The following is a 25,552-nucleotide window of genomic DNA, read 5'->3' as shown; positions in this document are numbered from 1 at the left end:
CCGTCGGGTCTGGCTGTGTAATCACTAATGACACAAAAATGATATGTCATTTGTTTTGCCTGCTATACAGTAGGCTCATATAACTGGATGAATTTGACCTTTACCTTTGACCCCATGACCTTTAGTAAAGGTAGTACCTTTAGATTTATTAACTGTATTGGTTTCATTAAGATCCTTCAATCCCTGAGTAAGTCCTGAGTAAGTACCCTTACAGAAATTTCAGGTTTCTGGCAAACAGTTGCCGCAAATTTGCGGCAAGGTCATATTTTCACATGCAAATTCCTGGCAAACAGTTGCGGTTAACTTTTGGCAATGTTGCAGCAAATTTGCAGCAATGCCATTATGCAAATTAGGTTTATCACCAGAAGTTCACTGGAAGATTTGCCATTATTGGCTAAGTGTGGTGGCAAATCACTGGTGAACACATTTGCCACTAGTGGCAAACTTCTAATTATTGCCGGAACTTTGCTGGAAGTTTGCCTCTAGCGGCCAACATTGGCAAACTTCTGGCAATATTTTCTAGTGAACTCATTTGTTTCCCACAAATCACCCGCAAGTTGCTGCAAATCTGCCGCAAACATTTAATTTTTGTAAGGGTAAGCCAAGTTTGATAAATGACACTTGCCATTGAACTCTAGTGCATCCTACTTCTATCAATGGTCCTTGAGATGTTTCTACAACTTGATTGGAGTCCACCTGTGCCTAAATGAATTCACTGGACATTATTAGGAGAGGCACACATCTCTTTATGTAAGGTCTTACAGTTGATGGTGTATGAAAACCAAGCCACGAGGTCGAGAGAATTATCCGTAGAGACAGGGTTGTGTGAATACAGAAGTCATGGTAGAGTGGCCAGATGGAAGCCATTTTTTGCCAGGAGTTTGCGAAATAGCACCTGAACGACTCTCAGACCATGAGAAGTAAAATATTCTGGTCTGATGAAACAAAGAATGAACTATTTGGCCACAATTCCCAACGGTATGTGTGGAAGAAACCAGGCACTGAGCTGCACTGATGTTTGTCCTTCTTTACGCTTCTCTCATCTCTGACTACATTGAGAGGTACAAACAGGGTTGGGTAGTAATATTCATGTACTCTAAATTATCCTCTAATCTTACTTACCTCTAATATTTCTAGAAAGGAAAGCCAAGCATACACCATATCTTAGGAAAACCTGTTTTGTCATATGTGTTTTGCATTGAGTTAGTGTTTAACTTATTCAAACATCATCAGATCATATGACCATGTAATATGACAACAAAATACAATTTTAATAAACAATTGTATAGTTTTGACAGAAGTATTTCATTTTGCAAAAAATCTAAGGGATTCTGCTAATTGGGTGTAGGTACACTATGCAAGATTTTCACCTTAATAACCTTTACAAAACCAATTTGATGGTAAACGAACTTGTAATAGAAAAATTGTTTACTTAGCATAGCCATAGCATAGCCTCTAACGACAGAACCAGCCATGCCACTTCAAGAATAGTCGACCCGAAGACATATCGCAAGAATCGTGAAACAATACCTTGGGATCAGTCAGAGAACCAATGTACTGCACAGTGTAGAACATTTATTACATTCAGGACAACCAGAACTAAGGCTTCTTGTCATACCACAACCATGAAAATGTTCAATCAAATGCCTTGCCCTTGTCCTTTGTTTGTTGGATGATTTGATTTCCTGCTTATCAGGTCCAAGTTCCACACTTGCACACATGGTGCTAACCAGAGCCGTATAAAGATATCTTTATACGGCTCTGGTGCTAACTACTTGCCATTTTTGAAAAACTGTCTCACCACCAAACTCAGGGTTCTTGCAGGTTTCAATAAGTAAAATTTAAGACCTTTTTAAGACATTTTAAGACCATAAAGATTGAAATTTAAGACCTACACGACGCATTACCAAAAAATATTCAAATCAAAGAAATTCTGAAAAAATCTTTTAAAAGTCATTGAAAAAGCATTAATTTAATTTACAGATAAAGCAATCAAACTAGTAACCTTCCACACCCAACGTCTACAACCCAACTGATTTTTACATTGCTCACTTGTAGTATACTCAAGGAAAAATATCCGTGTCACGTACCAAATGCCCTAAACCTTAATAATCTAAAACAAACTAGCCCTCAAATAGAATAGATTTCAGCAAGGAAGTCAAAAATATGAGACGAGTTGAAACTGGGTGTGAAAGTGTGTTTTGGGTGGACACTCTGCACTTGTGTACCACTTGTAACCAACAGCAGACATCGCTGTGATCTAGCCAGTGTTGCCACAGTTACCTTGAAAAAGTAATCTGATTACTCCTTTAGTTACTTTTAAAATCAAGGAATCAGTAAAGTAACTGAGTTAGATTACAAGTTACTTTATTAGTTACTTTCAGCAGCTGCAGACAACCCCCCGCCGCCTCAACATAAAAATGACAACCAGTTTTGCCAATACTCACTTTATTGGAAATGCATTTTAACAGTAATGTCAACAATGTATAGCAGACATCCCAACCTGAAAAAAAAGTAATTTTAGGGAGGTAGCCCTTTAGCCTAGATACTGAAATTCAGATGTTTGTTCAATAATGTCTAGTCAGTACACCAAATAAGGAAGGCCTATAGATAGAAATTGTGATGATAGAATATGTAGATTTTGGTAGTTTGGGCTTTTCATTTTCAAAAGAGAAAAAACGGGAGAGCATGGTGTTTGCAACGAAAAGGCTTTTCATGTAGCCTTGGCAACTAGCCATCTAGTATAGGCCTGAATAATAGCAAATTAAATGACAATTGTTAAACTCACCTCAACAAGTCTTTTGCAGCCATGGGCAATGCTACAAACAGTGCAGTGTGCAAAACTATCATTATGTTTTACTCTTATGAGACAAGAGTACACTTTTGTCTTAAATGGGTCTTAAATGTTCCTTTTTGGGGGCCACTGACTCTGCCATGACACTCCTGTTCCTAGATACACTGAACTGATTAATTTAGTTCGGGATAAAAAAGATAAAAGCCCACCTACACTGAAAATGGATTGGTTGATTTAGCAAAACAGGCCAGGATGCTCTCTGTCTTGGATGCGCTTCAGGCACACACGCACCACCCCTCTCTCTCTCCCTCTCAGACGTGTGTGCGCTAAACTCAGATGCACACGCGATTTGAAATCCCGGTCTGGTTTGCACGCTCTTGTTCGTTCTAGATTCCGGGAGATTTTATCTAATTTGCGAGCGTCAGGAAACCGCTATCGGGAGACTCCCAGAACTTCAAGAGACTTGGGATGTCTAGCTATACAGCACTTTGTCACCAGCACAGAGTGTACAACGTACCTTAATGTTATCATGTTTAGCGGACACAAACTCAAAATACTATAGTTAAAATGCGCATGTCTCTCCTCCCTCTATTGTTGTTTCTGTTTGTGTTGCTGCTTGGTATTTATTACACGTGAGTCATCATGCTGAAAACTTGAGCGTTAATCCCCGAGACAAGAAAAAAGCAAAGAATATATATTTTGCTAAGGTAAATGACAAAAATAGTAGGCCTAACACACAGTGACTTGGATAAGTCACTTTAATCTGATTGCTAGAAATAGTAGCGCGTTAGACTCGTTACCGAAAAAAGTGGTCAAAATAGAGTAACGCGGCATCACTGGATCTAGCCATGTCTCGTTAAAAGCAGGCCTACACTTTCCCATTTTCCACAAGTAGCCGAACTTTAACAAATTCTGAGGAGACGCAGACGTATTTTGCGGGCAGGTATTGCATTTATTACGGGATTTGTAGATTTATCACTGCGTAGGCTACGTACCAACACCAATATCCCCCAGAAAGAACTACAACACACTGAACCAATGTTCTGAGCATTCTGCTGGTTTTGTTACAATGGTAGCAAAGACACTAGAGCTCTGCTTTGCAAGCTACGACTGAATACTTTTTTGCTACTTTGTAATAACTTTCTGCAGCCAGCGTTTCTGGAAATGAACGATGGTAAAATATTTTTTAGACCTGACTAAATGAATTCTAAGACCTAAGAGGAATGAAAATCTGTCCGTTTTTAAGACATTTTAAAGCTTTAAATTTAAAGTTCTGAATTTTAGGCTTTAGCGTTTTTACCAACTAAGGAATATTTCCAAAGTAAGACCTATTTTATCATTCAAAGACACAGACACCATCTTACATGCTTTATCTCCTCACGTCTGGATTATTGTAACAGTCTTTTTACATGCCCTTTCAAAACTAATTACATAGGCTTCAAATAGTTCAAAACTCTGCTGCCAGGCTCTTAAGTAAGACCAAAAGGTATGAAAACATCACTCCTGTTCTAGCATCACTACACTGGCTTCCTTGGCCTTTGGAATTAACATAGCCCCACATCATCACATACTCTTCACCATACCTAGAGATTGGCATGGTTTTTCAGCCTCGCCTTCAGCTGCTCCAAAACTATTCTGTCGTCTTTCCATCAAGTCCACATTTCTTTACAGAAGGAGCCACAGCGAAATTGTTAGCTTTGTTATAAAAAAAACTTAAATAATAAAACTAAAGTAGCTTGTATGGCCCTGGAGTGTAATGATAGGTGACTTTGTTTTATTGTTAAAACAAAATTGCTTTCAGTTAGCCTAATAGTTGGTTTGATTTGCATTGAGAGATGATCTTATGGAAAGTACCCCATGCCAATCGTGAGATATGGTGAAGGGTATGTGATGATGTGGGGCTTTTTTAATTCAAAAGGTCAAGGGAACTTTATCAGGATGCATAGTATCCTGGCTCCATGAAATAACTGGCCTTTAAAAAATAAAAATCTGCCTGCCTCTATGGGAATTTAACATAGGGGTATGTATACTTATGGCCCCTGTTTTACTTCCAAATTCCAGCCCTGCCCTTCAATTTTTTGTAATTATACACACTACACATGTATTCCTAACCAATTCCAAACCAATTTTCACAGTTTGTTTACAACTTAGAGACAAGAAATTATTCACTTTTCTCACTGATTGCAAAAAAAATAAAAAATATTTCATTTAAAATTCATTTTAAGGATATTTTTTAAATGGAGGAATGTTTGGTGGGCCTCTGTTTCACAGTCAGAAGTCACACCAATACATTGTGGAATAAGAAGTTGCCCTCTGACATCCACTAGCAATTTCCATCCACTATGCCTTTACCCATTTGCTGTATAACTTACTGGATTGTTCTGTTATCTGTATGTTCTGCACCAAATGGAGCAATTGGCAATGTCCTTTCTATTGAATATGAAGAAAGGGGGTGCCTATGCTCAGCTAAAATGTTTGTCCCTTCTAAAACCTTTTCATAAGAGAAAGACAATATGCAGGAAAGACGACATGACAAAAGACATTTACTGAAATCACAACAATTACATACTTTTGAGAAGTCAATTCGCAATCACAAGGTAGACTATTTTCACTTTGGACAACATAGCCATACACGTATGCATGTATGCAAGCTGTTAGTGTTATGTTGTAGAAATGTATGCAATTTACTGCAATTTACAATCTATGCAGATTTTCTGACAAAGTACAGATACCATTCAAGTTACAATCTTATCAGACAGAGCCACACAGTAATAGATCAGTTTCAAGACTCAAATTGTCTTCAGAAGAAAAAACATGGCACTGAAGAAGCAGTTCCAAGGGCAGAGTGGTGTAAGGAGAAGGAAGTACAGTTGGAAAACTTGCTCACTTTCTGACAGATGCCAAATATGCATACCAAAAAAACGCTACCATATTGGCAAAGAGTACTCGAAACTGTAAAAAAGGAAATAAATGTTTGAATTTTTTTCAGCTCTCATATTGAAGTCAAATAATAGTATTTGATATTCCACACACCTGCACAGGTACAAAGTTGATGTTAAGAAACTGGAATGGAGTCCATATCCACCAGTTCATCTTCAGTGCAGGCCAATAAGTCTTTGTCATTTTATCCTTCAGGTCCTGTCTTGTCTTGCCCTAAGAGATTTCAGTTTGTCATTATAAAACTGTACACATTAGTCCTGTATGCACTCCACTGGTTTTCATTAATATGCTATTGATGACACAGCCTAAAAACCAGCCCGAATTAACCTCACCCACAAAATTTGAGTTTGGGAAATTTGATCTGGAGTCAGTCCATTGAGAAGTCTCTATGTCTGAACCATAGGTGTTCGGGTCAATCAAATAGCTCAGGCGGACTTTACAAGGATGGACAGATGAGCAACAGTTAACCCTTACGTGCCTGACCATTCTAATTTCGTTACAATTTTAATTGTGCTTATTAGGCCGTCATATGCAAACAGTGCAGGGGCATGGGACGAAGAGACCCCAGACGAGTTTCACAGGTTTCTGGGATTTATCATTTACATGGGGTTCACTTCCCTCCATAATATCCATTGCTACTGGGGAACCAAGTCTCTGCAGGGATCATGGGCCAAATTGTTTATGTTGCGTAATAATTTAAGGCTTTGTTGGCTGCTCTGCATGTGGTAGATCCAGCTACAGAAAAAAAATCGAGATTGTCTTAGGAAACTGCATAATTTGATGGACTACCTCAAAAATAATGTCATGGGGACATGAGGTGGCATAGAATATCTTAGCATAAAGTGGAAGGACACTTGCACTGTATTGGACACGTGCAGTAACCTGACTGTCCAATTTCCACAATACGAATGATTCGACTGATGTATGTAGACTAGTGAAGAACAATTCAGTTTGGGACAAAAAAAAACTATTGTCAGCCTATTGTGGTAAGTGATCACTACAAATACATGGGGGTGTTGACCAAATTGTGTATGCCAAAAGACGCAGAAGTGGTGGAAAACACTTTTTCTCAGTCAGTAGTTTCTTATTATTTCAAGTTTGGCAGCGCAATGCAGAATCTGGTGTTGAATCTAGAGGTAGCTACAGCCTGATAGACTTTAGAGAAAATCTATCACGACAACTGGCAAGCATTTCCGTCGATACAGTTTTTCAGCCTCGTCTTCAGCTGCTCAAAATACTACTCTGTTGTCTTTCCATCAAGTCCACATTTGTTTACAGAAGGAGTCACAGAGAAATTGTTAGCTTTGTTATAAAAAACTTAAATAATAAAACTAAAGTAGCTTGTATGGCCCTGGAGTGTAACGATAGGTGACTGTTTTATTGTTAAACAAAATTGCTTTCAGATTTGGCATTCTGTAGAAGGGGATGCGTTTTGTAATAGCTCTTCTGTGTTCAACCTCCAGGTCCTCTACCCCACCTTTCCCTACCCTCCTCTGTGTGAGTGTGAGTTTGTATGAATATGTGTGTATGTCTGCATTCTCCACAGGCTTGTTCTATGTAATCTACTTTCAAATGTTTAGAACACATTGATTTTTGACTAATGTTGAAGTTGATTGCATTCCTAGCTTTTCATAAATAATAATACATTTTATGTATGTATATAGTTTTCATATTAAATTGATTTATATAAGGAAGTTGTATCTTTTGAATCAAATGTATTTTATGTCTCTTCCGAAATGGTCTTAAATATACAGTATATTTACTTCAAGTATTACTGGTAATGTATGTTTTTTTAATGTCATTCTTATTGACTATCATTTGGTTATATACAAATAAATGGTTTATTCTTATAGACCAAATACATCTAAATCACTGATCACTAAATGTATCATAACTTTTGAGAGGTTAAGGATATTCCAATTCAGTTCAATTCCAATTTTTTTGTTAAGGGAAAAAGCAAAACTTAAGAGAAACCTTAAGACTTATCATAATTTCACTTAGGGAAACCCTTAAATATAACTTAGAAGTTTAAGGGAAATGGACATTTTTATGGAAAAACTTATGAGGGGGTTTTATGCAACCAGGCACAGCACTTCACCACGCTAGTTAGGGAAAAATAAACAAACTCCATGGTGGGATGTCTCAGGAGATAAATCTAATTTGTATAGGTTTATTGTTCCTGTTTTGTTCACTTAAATTTTGTAAATCTGGCAGACAAACGTGTAAGCTCAAATATCATAAACCTTTTGCTAAAGAGAGTTGTGAACTGCATATGGAATGCTTGGTCACAATGTCATACAATTTTTAAAACATTTTATTGATAAAATTCAATTACCTCCAAAATTGTCATTACAGAGAAGAAAAGCAACAGGAAAGCTGGAGCAAAGATGAGCCGGTCCAATAGGAGTCTCTTAATCATGCAGAATGGCACAGAGGCAGGCAACAGTAACTCTACCAGCTGGTAATAGTAGTGGCTCACAGGACCAGTCACACACAATCTGCAACCATATCAACAACAAAATTGATCATTTTTAAAAACATAATTTTGACACTGCATCATATAAGGTTCAAAGTGAGAATTATGGCTCACACTATTCTCACATTTAGGTAGTTAACAATATACTATGACAAAATTGTTAGATTCTCTGGTTGTTGCGTTGTGTTTTAGTTCTAATGTCTGTATTGAAGATGGTCAATAAAGCTTGACGGCGGGATCAGGATTGGCGATTAGATGATGATTTATTGTAGATGGTACAACAATGAATAACAGAACACAGGCAACACAGGCACACAAGTCTCAAACAGTAAAACTGAGTCCAACAGTTGTGGTTGTTATTAGAAGCGGCTGCTGAGCCTTCCGACAGAAGATGCTCCTCGGGTCGCTTCCTCGATCCGTCACCGAGTCAAAACCTAAGACAAAGCCTGTTATACTAAAATACAAACGTCAATCATGCCAACGTGGCAGGTGCCAACCAGTGTACACAACCCGGCCCTGGCCAGATGGAGATACTAGCCTGAATAGGCAGACATGCTGTCTCCCTTGGCCCATGTTTTATCACTGATGTTCCTCGGATGTTCCTAAACATCGGCCTGTATGACCTTCCTGCTGGCACACAGGCCTAATGCACAGTTATGTACAATAATATGGACCTCTCCCTGTTGTATACTACACAAAGTAACATATGAACACATCAGAATACAGTAAGAATACCCCAGAATTCTACAGTCCCCCCTCTTGATCAATCAAAAACAAAGATTTTTATAGATCATACAAAACAAATAAACAGGAGTCTGATGTGGTCTAAAGAACAGATAACAAACCAAGCATTACTTCTCAGGCACTTTAAGGAACAGAAAAGAAGTGCAGGCACCTTGAAAGAAAACTTAAAAACTGATTATGTTGCTGATGATTTTATCTCACATTCTAAGAGTCAAAAGAAAAAGAAAACAAAGTCTTTTGGAAGTTCAGGAAACCGGCCGGCAACTGTTCAGTTCAAAGGCAAAGTCTCTGTCCCAGATGTTGTCTGTGGCTCCCGGCAACCTCATAGGCACATGTGGAGTGAAAAGAAAGAGCAGTATCAGTTGAAGGATAGTCATGAAAACAACAGTGTGTATATATATATATATATATATATATATATATATATATATATATATATATATATATATATATATATATATTATATATATAAAATCCTCTATTATAGGGGTGTAGCATCTTCCCAACCCTGGTCCCCCAGTGAGTCCCCAGTTAACCCGTAGCTGCGTGTTCAGCTCCCTTACGGGTGTCCCCAGAAACCCACCTCTAGAACCAGGACTACAGGATTACTCCCCCCTCTCGATCTAGCTTAACTGTAATCATTCTCAAAAATCGGCAATTGCAATCGTATCCTTTAGATTAAACATTTCATATATCAGTAATTACACATATTTAATAATCAAAATCAATTATAAGACTTATCTAAGTCTATAATTTTTCATAACATGAGTTTGTGTCAAGAAGAGTCCACTACCACAGCACTCTGAGCATGCTCGGGTTCTCAAAGAAAGATTCTACTCTCGGATCCCTAACCTTTCATTTCTCCTGACGTCATAAATTCCCTGTCAAAATGAAAGTCTCCCGTGAATCTTCCCCCCTCTAGTTCACACCTCACCCCTAAAAGAAGATCGGCGGAAACTCAGATAGAATTCGTACCCAAGCGTGTCATGTTTCCGGCGGTTCTATTAGTTTGCAATGGCTCGCATGTATCCACTTTTCTCTCACCCTGGACCTTCACTGCCGACTGTGTTATCAACAAAATCTGATATGGCCCATCGTACTTTGCCCCTTGCGCTAACCTTTGGGGCTTGTGAATCATCACCCATTGTCCTGGCCTCCTTCCTGAGGGTCTCCCCAGGCCTCTTCCTGGTTAGCCGCTGTTTGGACTGCCTTCGTCAATTGCACACAGTAAGTCAGCATCGCATCCGATGTCAGGTGGATGTCGGCTTTCCTCAAATCAATCGTTCCTGGTGCCGAGAAAGGCCTGCCAGTCACAATCTCGAATGGGCTGAGTCCAGTGTCTCTGTTGCTTGTAGCTCACATGCTACACAAGACCGCTGGTAAGGTGTCAACCCAGGGAATGCCTTCTTGATGTTTCCTGGTCAGCCGTTCCTTCAAAGTCCGGTTCGCTCACTCCACTATCCATTCTGGATGGTATGGGCAGTTCAGGGACCAGTGCACACTCAGCATGCGGGCCACCTCGGCGCAGACTGCTCCAGTGAAGTGTGTTCCGTTGTCTGAGCAGATCTGTTCCGGCAATCCGTATCGGGGAATGATGTCTTTCATGAGGACTTTGGCACTGTGTAGTGCAGTTCCAGATCGTGCAGGGAATGCCTCAATCCACCTGGAGAACTTGCACGGGACAACCAGAACATCTCGGTAGCCTTTGCACTTGGGAAGAGTGATGTAATCTATCTGGAGAACTCTGAATGGTCCTGGTGGAGCTGGTGTCTTCAGCATTGGCCACTTAACCTTCTTGTCGTGATTGTTTTGCCGACAGGTGACACACCACTTGACGATGTCTGTGGCCGTTGCTGTGAACTTCGGTGACCACCAGACCTGTATGAATCTGTTCCTTATCTTTCCACCCCACGTGTCCAAGTGAATGAATTTGCGCGTCAGATATGGCAGAAGACTTTCTGGAGCCACTGTTCGTGTTCCAAACCTCCACAAGTTGTCATCATGGAGCTTCGCCGCATTTTCAATCCAAATCCATTTTTCTTCTCGGCTCGAGCTGTTCTGCATGTCTATGATGTTGGCCAAACTTTCCCGTTTTCCCCCTTCAGATGTTTCGTTGACCTTCTTTGTCACTCTCATCATGCATTTCTCATCGTCATTTTCAAAAATGTTCCTGTTACCGTTAGATCCGTCCGTGTTTCCATTTCCGGGTCCATTCGTTAGTCGTTTATTTATCCCTCCCTCTTTTTTTCTTGCGGTTGTTCTTGACACGGCATCCGCCATTGCATTGCCTCTTGCTTTAATGGTGTCTTGCCTTGTATGTGCCTTTACTTTGATCATTGCCAGTTCCTTTGGCAGCTGCATTGCATCTAACAATTCTGCCACAATCTGTCCGTTCTTGATGGGACATTGTTTCACACACGGAGGTGGTTTTCCAGTCAGTCTGACAGGTTCCATTTCCAACAGTCCACAGTCATTCCTTCCCTTAGCCCATGCAGGATGTTCCAGGAGATCCTCTCTTTTTAGCCTTCTCAGGTTCCACAAGACTTCACCATCTCCTTCTCCAATGGCTATGGTGACTGGGGCTGTCTGCTTCAGACTGAATTTTTTTCCGGTTGGTCCACCAGCTGTATTGATGATGCCTGACAGAGGTATTTTGTGTTTCTTCAATAGGTCGGATGAAAGGACAGTACCAATCAAGAATTAAATTTTGATGTGTGCTTCAAGCAAGGCAGTAGCATAGAGGGTGTTGTCAGTTCTCGCTGGTTGGTAAAGCACAGACACGCCGTCAGTGGTGGCTACTGTGCGCACAGGGCATATGAGTGCCTCGTCAGCTGACTCATCCCAGGCATCCCAGTCCTCCATCGCTGGCCTGGTTTTCATTGTCTTAGGCCTTGTTACCGGAGCAGTCGCTCCCTGGGCAGCATTGGATGTAGATGCCCCATCATTCACTGGTGCAGGTGGGGGTGAGGGAGGTGGGGGTGGGTGAGGTAAAGAGTTGACAGGTGGGGGTGGGGTAGGGAAAGAGTTGACAGGTGGGTGAGGTAAGGGCTAGCCAGTGGCATTGGTAACAACAATGGAGGAGGGGGGGGTACTGAAGCTATGGCTAGTGGCTGTGGATAGACATACTGGAGTGGAGCAGTTTGATGATGGTTGGTTGCAGACGTTCTTCCTTGTCTTTGTGGATTGTAGAAAGCAGTGGCTGTTGATGGGGCCAGAATGATTTGTTTTGTGTCACCTGCTGGCTGTTGGTCAGGTGGGGTGCTGTTTCTTGGCCCATGTGGGGTCCCCATAACAGCAGCATTCTGTCCAATGAAGCTGTCTTTATCAATGTCCACTGCACTTCTAGATGTCTCCACCATGGCATATGGTGCTGTTGAGTCCAAGTCAGGCAGAGTCTGTGCCAATGAGAAAACAGGAGGAGTTGCTACAGTCATTAAGCTGTGTGAGTCAGCAAAATAATGACTGTAGCAACTCCTCCTGTTTTCTCATTGGCACACGCACAGCATTTATCTCATAAAACTCACACAGCTTAACATGTAATGGCAGTACAGAAAAAGAAAAGATTTAATCCCCCAAGCTTGTCCGTAGTTAATCGATTACTTCTTTTAATTCGCTCACCTAATCTATCCAATTACCCAAAATATGTGTACACTTTGACCTTTTACTTTTTCCAGAAAACTTCTTATATCAAATGACATCTAGAGCTCATCAATCATTGATATAGGTGCGTTATTTGTCAAAACACTTAATGACACAAACTTCAATACTCTCATTAATGTGCAGCTTTTAATTTCTAATTTATCTAATAAATTAGCTTTACTTTGGTTCTTTTTTCCCCGCATAAAGGAGTAAAGATTTTTTACTTTCACCTGGTCAGAATGTCTTCACTGCATGCAGGGTGCGCAGTGCAGCAGTGTTTCCCCTCTTGGCAGGCTTCCAGCTGGGATTCAGTCACGTCAATCAGGGTGCCAAGATGGACTCTTCTTACAGATGTTCAAAATCCAAAATCTGCCCTCAAGTCTCTTTGAACCCGTTGGATGTTCTCGCCTTGCCTCTCCTCTTGCGGTCGGGTCGATAACCAAATGTTGTCGTCTTTCTTCTCCTTTTTGCAGAAGGTCACGGCACCAAATGTTAGATTCTCTGGTTGTTGCGTTGTGTTTTAGTTGTAATGTTTGTATTGAAGATGGTCAATAAAGCTTGACGGCGGGATCAGGATCGGCGATTAGATGATGATTTATTGTAGATGGTACAACAATGAATAACAGAACACAGGCTCAAACAAGTCTCAAACAGTAAAACTGAGTCCAACAGTTGTGGTTGTTATTAGAAGCGGCTGCTGAGCCTTCCGACAGAAGATGCTCCTCGGGTCGCTTCCTCGATCCATCTCCGAGTCAAAACCTAAGACAAAGCCTGTTATACTAAAATATACAAACGTCAATCATGCCAACGTGGCAGGTGCCAACCAGTGTACACAACCCGGCCCTGGCCAGAATAGGCAGACATGCTGTCTCCCTCGGCCCATGTTATCACTGATGTTCCTCGGATGTTCCTAAACATCAGCCTGTATGACCTTCCTGCTGGTACACAGGCCTAAGGCACAGTTATGTACAATGATATGGACCGCTCCCTGTTGTATACTACACACAGAAGTAACATATGAACACATTAGAATACAGTAAGAATACCCCAGAATTCTACAAAACGCTATAGCCTCTGTGGTCATCAAGTTGTCACAATGAACAATGGGATGGCAGATAGAACACAAATGGAAAGACAAGAAAAAAGTATCTGCCACTCTTACTGTTGATGTGACAGAGCATCTTGTGGTTGTTTCATCAGATATCATAAGCTACGACAAGTTGATGAATCTAACAGGTATGATAAGGGATCAGATTCCAAAAAATAATTCTGTGGAAATGCATGGATTCCAGTTGGGGCTACTGGAAGCAACTGAATCCATGCATTTCCACTGAATTATTTTTGAATGAATGACCAAGGGATCAATGAATCTGATTCCTTATCATACCTGTTCGTTCAAAGACTGCCCTTCGACTTCGAATTCGATGACTGACTAAATTCAAGATGGCGTTGAACGGTAAAATTCCTTAAGGTACTGTCTGTATAAATCGTCTTGTAAATAAACTACCAGTGCTTTTTTAAAGTTATCCATGTCTCGTTTTAAATGTCAAGGCCCTCGGAAGTCTACCAATGAAGTATGGAGCTACTTTGAGACTCGTAAATGGTGTAAAACAGTGATTTATTTGCATGGCTAGGCCGATGCCCGAGGCACCACAACGAAACACTGTTGGTAGCATTGGCTAACTAGCGCCAGATTTCTGAGTGCAGGGGACAGGCCGAGGTGAGCTATGAGACATACGTTCACACTCAGTATCATGTTTCAACACACTTTAAGTCAATATCACACCGGAATTCTCCTTTAAACGACCCAAAACTACCACAGGAACGGAGAGCACTGGGCAACTCATTCCACCAACATGGAACCACTGAGGAATAGAGTCTTGAATTAGACCTAGTTTTTATGACTGGTCGACATAACAGACGCTCATCAGAAGACCGCAGTGGGCGGTTGGGGATGTAAGGCTTGATTACTGAATTAAAATAACTAGGAGCAGATCCAGTCAGTCCTATAGGCCAAAGTGAGAGATTTAAATTTAATTCTGGCTACTATAGGGAACCAATGGAGAGTAACTCGGAGAGGAGTTACATATATGTCCTTTTTGGCTGATTGAAGACCAGGTGTGCTCCAGCATTCTGAATCAGCTGTAATGATCTTATTACACAAGCGGGTAAACCAGCTAATAGTGAATTACAATAGTCCAACTTAGAGATGACCATGGTCTGAACAAGAAGATGTGTGGAATCTTGTGTCAGATAACGTCTGATCTTCCTAATGTTGTAAAGCATAAACCGACATGATTTTGCAATAGAAGCTACATGCTCAGAGAAGTTAAGTCGGTCATCAAATACAACGCCCAAGTTACGTGCCGATCTAGTTGGGGTCAGTGAAGTTGAGTCAAGCTGGATGTTAATCTGTTGGGGAATAGCTGTTTTAGCTGGAAACACCAAAAACTCTGTTTTTGAGAGATTAAGCTGAAGGTGCCGATCTTTCATCCAGGCTGAAATATCCTTAAGGCATGCAGAAATCCGGCGGGAAACGCTAGAGTAATCAGGTGGGAAAGACAGGTAAAGTTGAGTGTCGTCTGCATAACAGTGATAGTCAAATTCATGGGAGCGAATGGTCTCACCTAAGGAAGTGGTGTAAATGGGGGCAGCCGTGGCTTACTGGTTAGCACTTCGGACCTGTAACCGGAGGGTTGTCGGTTCGAACCCCGACCAGTAGGCGCGGCTGAAGTGCCCTTGAGCAAGGCACCTAATCCCTCACTGCTCCCCGAGCGCCACTGTTGATGCAGGCAGCTCACTGCGCCGGGATTAGTGTGTGCTTCACCTCACTGTATGTTCACTGTGTGCTGTTTCACTAATTTACGGATTGGGATAAATGCAGAGCCCAAATTTCCCTCACGGGATCAAAAGAGTATATATACTTATACTTATACTTTAAATAGAGAAAAGCAAGGGTCCTAATACTGATCCCTGAGGCAAACCTGTGGTGAGGTCATGAGACTTAGATACCTGTCCCTGCCAAGACACGTTGAAAGAACGCCCTTTAAGGGCGTTTCCTATATACTAGGAAAGGATGCTTCAATATGTGAGCTTTGTGTTGTTAACCATGTCTGAGTACCTTGTGTAGACTATGAACCAGTTGATATTTTCAAAAAACACTACAATGTCTACATCTCGCTCACTTATAGCAAGGTCACTAATAGCAAGGAAAATGACATTACAGCAGTGTTAGCTACATACAGTACTTACTTGGAGTTTTGATATGTGAAAGCATATATTTCCCCCATCTGAAACATTGATCCCATTGTGCTACATATTATGCTATTATTGTTGAGCAAAAACGAATAGTCCAAACAGCGATGTAGGATTCTGTTAAAGGGGAACGTCATTTTTTTTAGCTTAATTTACTTTAACTTAACAGCTTCAGAGTCATTGGAATGGTTATATGATTTTTTCCGGGGTGAATGGTGGCTGTCTTGCTTCCCCCTAGTGTCTGTGAGCAGAAAAACCAGCCTTGCAACTTTGGTCCGGTAAGAGTCAGAAAGTCTTGCGGTCTCGCGATGTAACAAACTACTTTACAGCACTACACACACACACACGCCAGGCACCGGCTAGAACAAGGTAGCGATGGAGTTTCTCAGACATTCGTCAGCCTGCGAAAATAAGCAGAAAGTGAGTAAATCATTGTCAGAGGAACAGGGAAAGAGGAAACGGCAGACTGACCGAGCGAGGAGTGTCGTAAAATAAATGCTCTGAAGCTGTAAGGGGAGCTCAGTAGAGAAAACTGCGGTGAGAAAACAGCAAAGAAATGGCCAAAACCACATAGGGTCCCTTTAAAGGCTCACAGCTTTTTGATGTCAGCAGTTTGATGTCAGCAGATCAAAGATTGGTTCAGGTATGTGCTCACTTACAATTTGGTAGCTTTGCGGCAGATTTTGATTTCCTTTGACAAGTAGAAGCAAATTGACCACAAATAAAAAAAAAACCTTTTCTTTGAGGCTTGTCCCTCCAAAAATGTACCCTGGAAATCCAGAGTTCTCACGAGAGCACAATGGAATTGTCTCTGCGAGACACTCTGGCAAAGAGCAATGATGCACGTTACTTTTACCCCAACATTTCGGGGAACCAGCTAAACTCATGAAGACAGCTGCAACATTGGAGGACAGTACATTGGTCGTAGTGTTATCCGATAGCGTCGAAGTCGAAATCATTCAGAGTAAACATGGTCTAGTGTTATCCAATTGCGTGCAGTGAGATTTTTAAATGCATGCTTGTTGCCGCCCCTCGAGTTGCGCCATTACATTTTTCTTGGCCAGACCCTTAATCTTTCTAGATTATCAGGGTCTGGATTTTCCAGGCTACCAAAAATGAACTCATTGTGAACAATTTCGCAAATCAAAAAGCCAACAAATAACTTTTGCGATACTTGGTCTTGGTTCAGGTTTCATAAAATCCAAAAGGGCAGTCCCATCAGTACCATGAATAGTTACAATGCCTCAACCTTTGGATCTTCCACAGTATTGCTAAACTGCTTAGGCCCTATGCTTCATCAGCCTTATGTACTTTTCAGCCCCATGTTCCCTCAGCATTCCGAACCAGCCCTTCCATAACACACAAAACGCATAGTGGCCTAGCCATGCATATGGATGAGATACGTTTGTGACAGTTACAGTAAGTCCCCACACTGTCCCTGCAATGAGACAATATGTTTGTTTGCTTTAATTCAATATCTGCATTAAGATATGCTATGTGAAACACTAAGGTTGAAATGTGACATTAGCCACATTAACATTAGCTGGGTTAATATTACTGCTGACGTTATACCTAAACAGACTGGATTTCCCAGTCAGTATTAATGTTATGGGTGACCACGTTATCACAGTACATGAAAATGCACTGTACTGTTCTTCCTAGTCTTATTACAGTGCATAAAAAGGTACTGTACTGTCTTCTAAGTCTTAAACCATCTCTGTTGCTTCTTTTTGTTTGTTTGTTTCTGTACTTGACCTATATAGGTACACATTATCCCTGAGTGACAAAAATCCAAAAGATAAATAATAATAATAATAATAATAATAATAATAATAATAATAATAATAATAAATAAAATAACTTAATTCACACTTTCTAACCTAGGTCTTCAAATGGACCAGGCTGGCATTTATTTAATTTTTTTTAATGTATACTTTTTGCGATATAAACAAAAAACAAGCTTATTTTTTCTCATTGACTTTCTATTGGGCATTATGGCATCATAATGGGTCGTTTAAACTGATTTGCACCTGTTCCAGCAGCCTCCTGCTCAACTAGGCCCCATTTTTCTCTGTGTCTCTCTCTATTCAACAAGAATACAAGGCACTTTCCATCCAACTGTCTGTCATCCATCCGTTTCAAACCATTCATTCATATTAAACTATCTATACACATCCATTAAGCTATCGACTGATACACATCTATTTGTCTATCAATAATCATTAAAATATCTGTCTATCAACTTCAATTAAACCATGTCAACCTAGCAACCACCATAGCAACCAACATGTTAACCAACATGTTAGCAACCCATATAGCAACCGCTTTATTTGGCAAAGCAACCACCATATGTACCCTAGCAACACCCTAGTAAACATCTTAATTACCCTAGCAACAACTTAGCAACCACCTCTAAAATATCAACCTAGCAACCAGCATAGCAACCAAATGATTACCCTAGCAACCAACATAGCAAACACTTTACTTGGCATAGCAACCATGATATGAACCATAGCAACAACCTAGCAACCTTCTTAATGACCCTAGCAACAACCCAGCAGCAACCACTATAATACCAACCTAGCGATCACCATAGCAACCACTTTATTTGGCATAGCAACCACCATATAGCCGCACCATTGTAACTATCTCTGCATTATCTGTTTTTACTGTATATTTTACATTGAAGGACCGCAGCCTTCTCAGGAAGTACAGCCTGCTCTGTCCTTTCTTGTAGAGTGCTTCAGTATTGGCTGACCAGTCCAGTTTATTGTCCAGGTGTAAGCTCAGATACTTGTAGGTGTTTACCACCTCCACATTGACCCCATCAATGGAGACTGGTAGCAGAGCGGGATTTGACCTGCGGAAATCCACCACCATCTCTTTGGTCTTTGAAGTGTTGAGTTGAGGGTGGTTGAGCTTAAATAGGCCTATTATGTAGGCTTATAAGTCTTTACATATTAAGGAACTGTATTTTCATCTGATTCTTCAATACTTTAATATCAATATGCAACATTACCAACATTTGTGTTCAGTTTGCTCAATTAAAAATTTGCATGGGGGATCTAAATTTTTTTTTTTTAACAAAAAAAGCTATCTTTTTGTGCAATTAATAATTTAGGTTAATTTTTTTAGCATTATCCACCATTTTTACATTTCAATAGTAATCGCCCACACCACCCTAACTTATGAAAACGCCTTTTAGGTAATGCACAGTGATATATAGATATATAGATAGATAGATAGATACTTTATTGATCCCCAGGGGAAATTCAAGGTCTCAGTAGCATACAGACAACACACACACATTCACTAACAGCAGAAAAAGTCATTAAAAGTATATAATATTAAAAAAAATAAAGAAAAAAAACACAACTAAGCAATAAGGACAGTAGAAGATAAAGAATATACTAAATATACTAAAATACAAAATTATAATACAAAATACAAATTATACTAAATAACACTTAATCTAAATCAATGGGTGATTAATCAATCAAGAGGCGCTTGCAATGACTGAGGCAGGGACTGAGCCTGTGATTCTCTGTGCATAAGGTAAGGTAAGGTAAGGTGCTCTGTGTGAATGAGTGTCATGGTGATGGTGCAAATGAGTAAGTCAAACACTAAGTACGTAAGTCAAATACGGTTCATCATGCAAGAACCGTATTTGACTTACGTACTTACAGTCATGCATGCCACAAAACTTTCAGCGCTATTGTTACGCCAGTAGCCTACGGAGGAGAAAAGGCCTGTGAGCTAAAGCAATTGTTTTTCAGTCCTTGATCAATCATGCAAGAACCGTATTTGACGAATACGGAATGGCCACAGAACTTTCGCAAAGATATGCTTCCATTGGCTACACCAGACGAGCAAGTTTCCCCTCTTTACTGTCTATGCGTGCGAGCAGCGTGTATGCGTTCTTCTTCCATTGTTGTTTAAAGATTGAATGGGAAATGGATTCAGAGCCAAAGGCCAAAATTTAACACAGCTACAATTTGTAACGTATTACCAATATCAATTTAAAGGAACCGTATGTACGATTGTGGCCAAAACTGGTACTGCAATCACTTTCAAATTACTGTAGAGCGGTGTATCCCCTCCCCCTCCCCCCTGACTGGCAGAGCTGGCAGCCCGGATGCCGAAACACTACTCATTTCTTAATGTCTAGTGACATATCAGGGCCATTTTATGATTAATTGAAATACATTTCTTATATACGGTTCCTTTAATGTTACAGATGTATGGCTACATACATTCTTAAATGGTTCTGGTATAGACTTAAATGTTATTTAATAAAATGTCTAGCCCCCCCTCCAAAAAAAGAAAAATCGAGGTTCGTATCGAACCGTGGGTCAAAAATCGTGATACGAACCGAATCGTGGGGTTGGTGTATCGTTACAGCGTTACAGCCCTACCAGTAACAGTAGGCCTACGTCATCATTTCTGTTCAGTGCACGGAGTTGATGTTTAATTTAAGACGACACTACCCCGTTGAAATTCACTCACTATGCGAGTAAGAACACAGTGCACATAGCCTGGCAGACTTCATTAAGTAGGCTACTGACGGAAGTATGTGAATTGGAACAGAGTGTAGGGCTTGAACAGACCTTTAGTTCCTTACATCCAACCTCAACATTTGTTATTCATTGTTTACAAATCTAAAACATTTTCACCACCAACTACAAAACATTCAGGAGAAGTTGAGTAGTTTATTTACCATTACCACTATGTCGGGTGATGTCTTATTTCATACCAACTTCACCATGAACATGGATGATGTTCTGATGAAGTATCTACTGTCACCATCATTACCACATCCAAGTGCAAATTGAGCTAATAACTTAAAATATGGTCTATCGCATTATCATATTTCATAGTATGTCTTTCAAATATAGTGGGGTGAAAGTCACACGTTTTCCAAAAATATTAATATACAAGTAAAGTATATACTTACTGTCCGGCTCTGCCTATCGCTGGTGTCAAGTCTTTCTGTATTTCATTGAACATGTGTAACGGATGCCAGCTAGTTTAGCTGTGCTTGTGGAACGTTGGTAAACCTCACTCCCCGACGCCTCAAGAGTGCTGCTGGCATGCGAGCCAGTAGCCTGGGCTATTGGCTCAATTGTTAAGCGCTTCGCCTCGATCCCAGGTGCTGCTGTTTTGGGTTTGAGTGGCGCGTGTGCAGGGCTGAATCGCGCAGATTCAACACAACACAGGTTACACATGCAACAGACATTGTTGGCCTGCGGCCGTATTCACAAAGCCTTTTATCTTACCACTAGGAGTACTCCTAAATCACACTAAAATATTTTAGCTAGGACAGTGGCGGAACAAGTCATAGCCGGGCCGGGGGCGGGGCACATGTGCGGGCCCTTTATTAAACTCATCATAACATAATTTTACAACATAGGCTACACATGCCCGCAACAGCGGGTCTTACAAGCGTCAGCGCCACGGAGAGCAAGCCAACGGAGTGTAACCAAGAGAACAACAACTAAAACATTAGGCTACATGACCCCTAATAATAAAACAACAACAATAATATGCAGCACTATTTGAAGGGCATCTGACGAGCCTTGCTCCAGCGAACTTCGTCCGCGATGCTCTGTGTATGTCCATTTTCTTTGCTCTCTCATTCTCTATGGTGGTTTTAATGATATTTAACTTGGAGAATGGCTCAGAGGTTTAACGATGGCCGGAAGAGAGTCAAAAATAAAATTAGGGGCGGTGCAAATCTCCTGAATGCAGAAGTTACTGCTGGGTGGTTGCATTGGCGAGTTTAGGGTGGTTTCGGGGCTCAAGCCCGAATCTCTTTTCAAAAAGCCCCGAATATTTTTTTGTATGTGTTTTCAATTTCCAACGATTCTAATTTCTAATTTAACTTCCCCTCGCTTTCTCTATAAATGTTACAAAATGTAGCCTACTATTACTGAGCAAATATCCCTTACTTTCAAAGCCCAATATTGACAGATAATCTGATTTCCCACACGATGAGTTTAGGCAATGCCAGAGCCGAGATGCGGTTTACGTCATAAACCTGGCAGGAAAGTTCAGAGCGGTGCAGTCAGTTTAAACAGCAAGCCGGTAAGAAAAACTATTGTCAAGACATTATGCAATTAGGCTACTGTACCCTGGAATACAAAAATAAACTTCAGAAAGACAGAAAGTTTGTTGTAGGCTACTGTATTCATAGTCTCAATGACCGAATCAGTAGATACCTGTTGTCAGTTGAGTTTGTTCAATTTATTGTAGGCTAGTAGCCTAGGCAAATATGAAACGGAGATGTGGGTGGCTAGCCTACGGTGGGATTTTGAACTTGCATGTTTCATGCATTTTAGATACAAAAATACCATGGGATTGATGTGTTCTCCATTTGAGGAACGTAATCAATTCTTGGGGCGTGCACAGACAGCTCAGACACAGAGCGCATAGGCCTAGGTTAGGCTATTTTCACTTTCTAGAGCGCATTCATTAGGCTACGTAAAAGATGCTTCATACCAAAACAACGATCAAACATCAAATGTATCATGACGTGTTGTCACAAAGACTTAGGCCTACTCCAATTAGAAAATCGAAACCAAAATCATGTAACGATTTGATAGCGACACACAAAGTTGTCCAATCAAAAGGTTTATTAGCTGAGAACGAGAGCAGGGACACAGACACAGAACACAATACACACGGAGCAGGTCAAGTACACACACACACACTACACATACAGGGAAGGACGCAGCCCCCCACACAAAAAGGATCACACACGAGGGAGAACTAAAAGGGAAAGATGTTACAACAAAGACGCTAACATTACACTCAAAACTAAGGAGAAATACAGACATAAACCCCCAAATGTTCACCCCCGTATCCCAGCATGCCCTGCGTGGGAGAACGCTAACAAGGTCTTGTGCGCCGACGTTACAATCATGTAGGCTAAGTGTAAGTGTTCTCTCATTGACGTCTGTAGGAGACAATATCGTTGATCCAATTTTGTAAATTTGCACGTCGTAAAGTTCAATATGAGAGTTAAAATAAAGTCACTACTAAATCATCAAAGTAAATTTCAAAACTTTTCAGCAACCGTGAGTCATAACTCGTCCTGACTGGGGCAACCTATAAGCCTAATACGTCCCACTCTGATGAAAATGATTGAAAAGAAACCGTTTGCATGATCTTAGCTCCTCCGCCTTGTGCCGTGGGAGAGGCCCGTCCCACCAGGAGGTGGAGGGGGGAGGCCCCTCACCCCCTCGGGTCCCGGGCGGGGCGCAAGGCCAGCACTCCCCCTCAAGCTCCGCCCCTGAGCTAGGAGTTTTCTCTTAAAAGTTATTCACAAAGCCTTTCTTAGTAAGGAAAAATGACAACTCCTAAACTAAGAGTGAGTCTTCACCAACACCTCCCTTACGATGATGAGTGACAGGTGACAGGTCTGAGAATGCGTGCGCTACACAAGTAGTGCAAAGGACGGAAGATGATGAATAACTGAATAAAAAGGCCTAGCCTAAATGAATAAAGAGTAAGGCAAAACAAATAGCCTAGAAGCCTGAAACATACGGATTGATGCAGTATCTTTGCAACGTTATTTAATTAATCTGTCACCGTACGTTTGCAAAGAGGAGAACATTTTAATTTGATTCACAAAAACGTTACATTTAATTTACATGTTGACAATGAGTAGTTTTGGTTGTTGTTGGTGGCGTTATTGCATCCCTTTTATGCCTACAATGCAAAATTGTTCCCTCGCGATTGGAAGCTCCTGTAGCCACATACGCATTTCAAAACATTGCAACGTGAAATGCCACAAAAAGCGGTTTGTGAATAGGTCTTAGTGAGTTAGGAGTCCTCTCGACTTCTTTTAAGCGGTCCCAGACTTAGGTGCTAATTTTAGGTCTAAAATGCTTTGTGAATTACTTTTAGTGAAAAAAAATGAGTCCTAAAGTTAGGAGTAACACGCCCATTATTTTTAGGAGTTGCTCCTAAATTCGCCACTTAGGAGCTACTTTTAGCCTTAAAATTCTTTGTGAATACGGCCCATTTTTATTTGGTGGATGTGCAATACACAATAAACATATTCTGTACTGATAGTAGTCCTCATAATTAAGACATTTATGATGGAATGGAAATAATCATACTTAACATGACAAGTGGCAGAATGTGAGGTGCATTCATATTCAATAGAACCTTATCTCTGGTGATTGGCATTAGGATTTTTGGTTGGGTCTTTTTGTAGTAGGCCTATGTATGAGTTCATATTTTTCTGAATATGAAAATATGTCCCCCACTTACAATATTTTGCACCAGCTACCACTGATGACTACCTAGCAACCACCATGGACAACCAACATTTTGCATGCACTGGTATTTCCTTCAGGAAATATATAGTTTTGAATGAAATTGCTGGTTACATTTTTTTTAACTGAACACAAAGTAGGGTGCCATCAATTGAAAATATCATTACCAGTTTGTTATTCTGTGAAAGATTATAGTAAATAGCCTACACCAATTACAACACTGTTTCCTCTTTCGGTAGGTTTAACAACTTCAAATTGAAACTACATACCCATAAAGAGCATAATGAAATAGTCCACCACGATTTAGGACCCTGACTGGAACACCTTCTTTGGACTTTTTTCTTGCCTCCAGGCCTTGTGACAATAGGTTGCCAAAGGCTGACAATATGCCACTGCAAATGATAATACCAAAACATTAAATAACAATAAACAGATGATGACAAAACACATTCAAAACAAGCGAACAACAGAAATTGATCAGTGTTAATAGCCTATTTCAAGGACAGGGAATGATCGACAGGACAGATGTTAACAAATACAAAAATTGACTAAAGGGTGCAAAGGTCACTTTCCTTAATGTGGGTGCTTGCAGACCTATGAGCTTGAAAGTATCCTCTTCAATATCGAAATACACTCATCTCGTTTAAAAACACCCTCAATAATCTGTAGGGGAGCTAAATTAATATAGATTTTAAGCTATTATTTAAATTTTAAAAAATCATAGCTAACGAAATATTTACAAAGAGGTGTCTACAGACCTTGTCACAGACTTGGTGATGACTGGGTACAGCCTCAGTAAATTTGCGTACTGCTGCAACAGTCGTGTTGGAAAAGCTGTTTTGGCGACCGGAAAACTTTGGTTAGGCATCTTCGACAATTCTCCCGTGTGATTGAAGTGGGTTTTATGCACAGCCCAACTCTAGACCAGTGGCTGGTGGAGACAATGCAGCCAGTTCCCACTGCAACCAATTATAGCCAAGCTGCAGCCTTCGATTGGCAGGGTGCACATGACTTGCGAAAGAGGTTTACTTGCGTAGCCTTGGCCTACACACGAATGTGTAAACTATGAGCACACACACAAAAAAATAGGTGTACGCCTATGAAGCCGCGCACGTTTGCTTGTAGCCAGCACTGCTACAATTTGGCTACCCAACATGAGTGCAAATGCATGAGCACGGCACTCTCACACCTTAATTTTGATATGCTGAAAAAAGCATTAGAGAGAGCAGTGGGGTATAGGCCTACTACGAAGCACGTTAGACATATCTAGGCTATGTAGACATATCGAGGCTTGACAAAGCCTTGACTCAGGGGTATACGTTAAGTGATACTACGATTGCAGTTATGTGATATATTTGTAAAACTAGGCTTTCAGCTCAGATCTGTGCGCGTTCTCAGTGTTGGGATGACGTTGGCCAATCG

General features: G+C 40.7%; 1 protein-coding gene across 1 annotated transcript; it reads right to left on the bottom strand.

The window, feature by feature from the left end:
- Nucleotides 1-5,324: 5,324 nt before the first annotated feature.
- Nucleotides 5,325-25,152, bottom strand: pxmp2 (peroxisomal membrane protein 2). Its single transcript, XM_048242530.1, has 5 exons — nucleotides 24,889-25,152; nucleotides 24,400-24,522; nucleotides 8,070-8,232; nucleotides 5,828-5,947; nucleotides 5,325-5,746 (listed from the first exon to the last, which is right to left on the bottom strand). The coding sequence occupies exons 1-5, from the start codon at nucleotides 24,996-24,998 to the stop codon at nucleotides 5,678-5,680; spliced, it is 585 nt and encodes a 194-aa protein (XP_048098487.1). The 5' UTR covers nucleotides 24,999-25,152; the 3' UTR covers nucleotides 5,325-5,677.
- Between the last annotated feature and the right edge of the window lie 400 nt (nucleotides 25,153-25,552).

This window comes from Alosa alosa, chromosome 5 (assembly GCF_017589495.1).
Source record: "Alosa alosa isolate M-15738 ecotype Scorff River chromosome 5, AALO_Geno_1.1, whole genome shotgun sequence".
NCBI classification, from domain to species: Eukaryota; Metazoa; Chordata; class Actinopteri; order Clupeiformes; family Clupeidae; genus Alosa; species Alosa alosa.
The sequence above is the reverse complement of the archived record's forward strand: the minus strand, read 5'-3'. Positions and strand labels throughout refer to the sequence as shown.

What these genes read in the sequence shown, in the direction of transcription:
- pxmp2 (XM_048242530.1), bottom strand. Translation starts at nt 24,998, where the DNA reads ATGCCTAACCAAAGTTTTCCGGTCGCCAAAACAGCTTTTCCAACACGA. An exon ending in ATCACCAAGTCTGTGACAAG is followed by an intron (nt 24,523 to 24,888) that starts GTCTGTAGACAC and finishes TATCATTTGCAG; the next exon opens with TGGCATATTGTCAGCCTTTG. An exon ending in TTTCATTATGCTCTTTATGG is followed by an intron (nt 8,233 to 24,399) that starts GTATGTAGTTTC and finishes ATATGGTTGCAG; the next exon opens with ATTGTGTGTGACTGGTCCTG.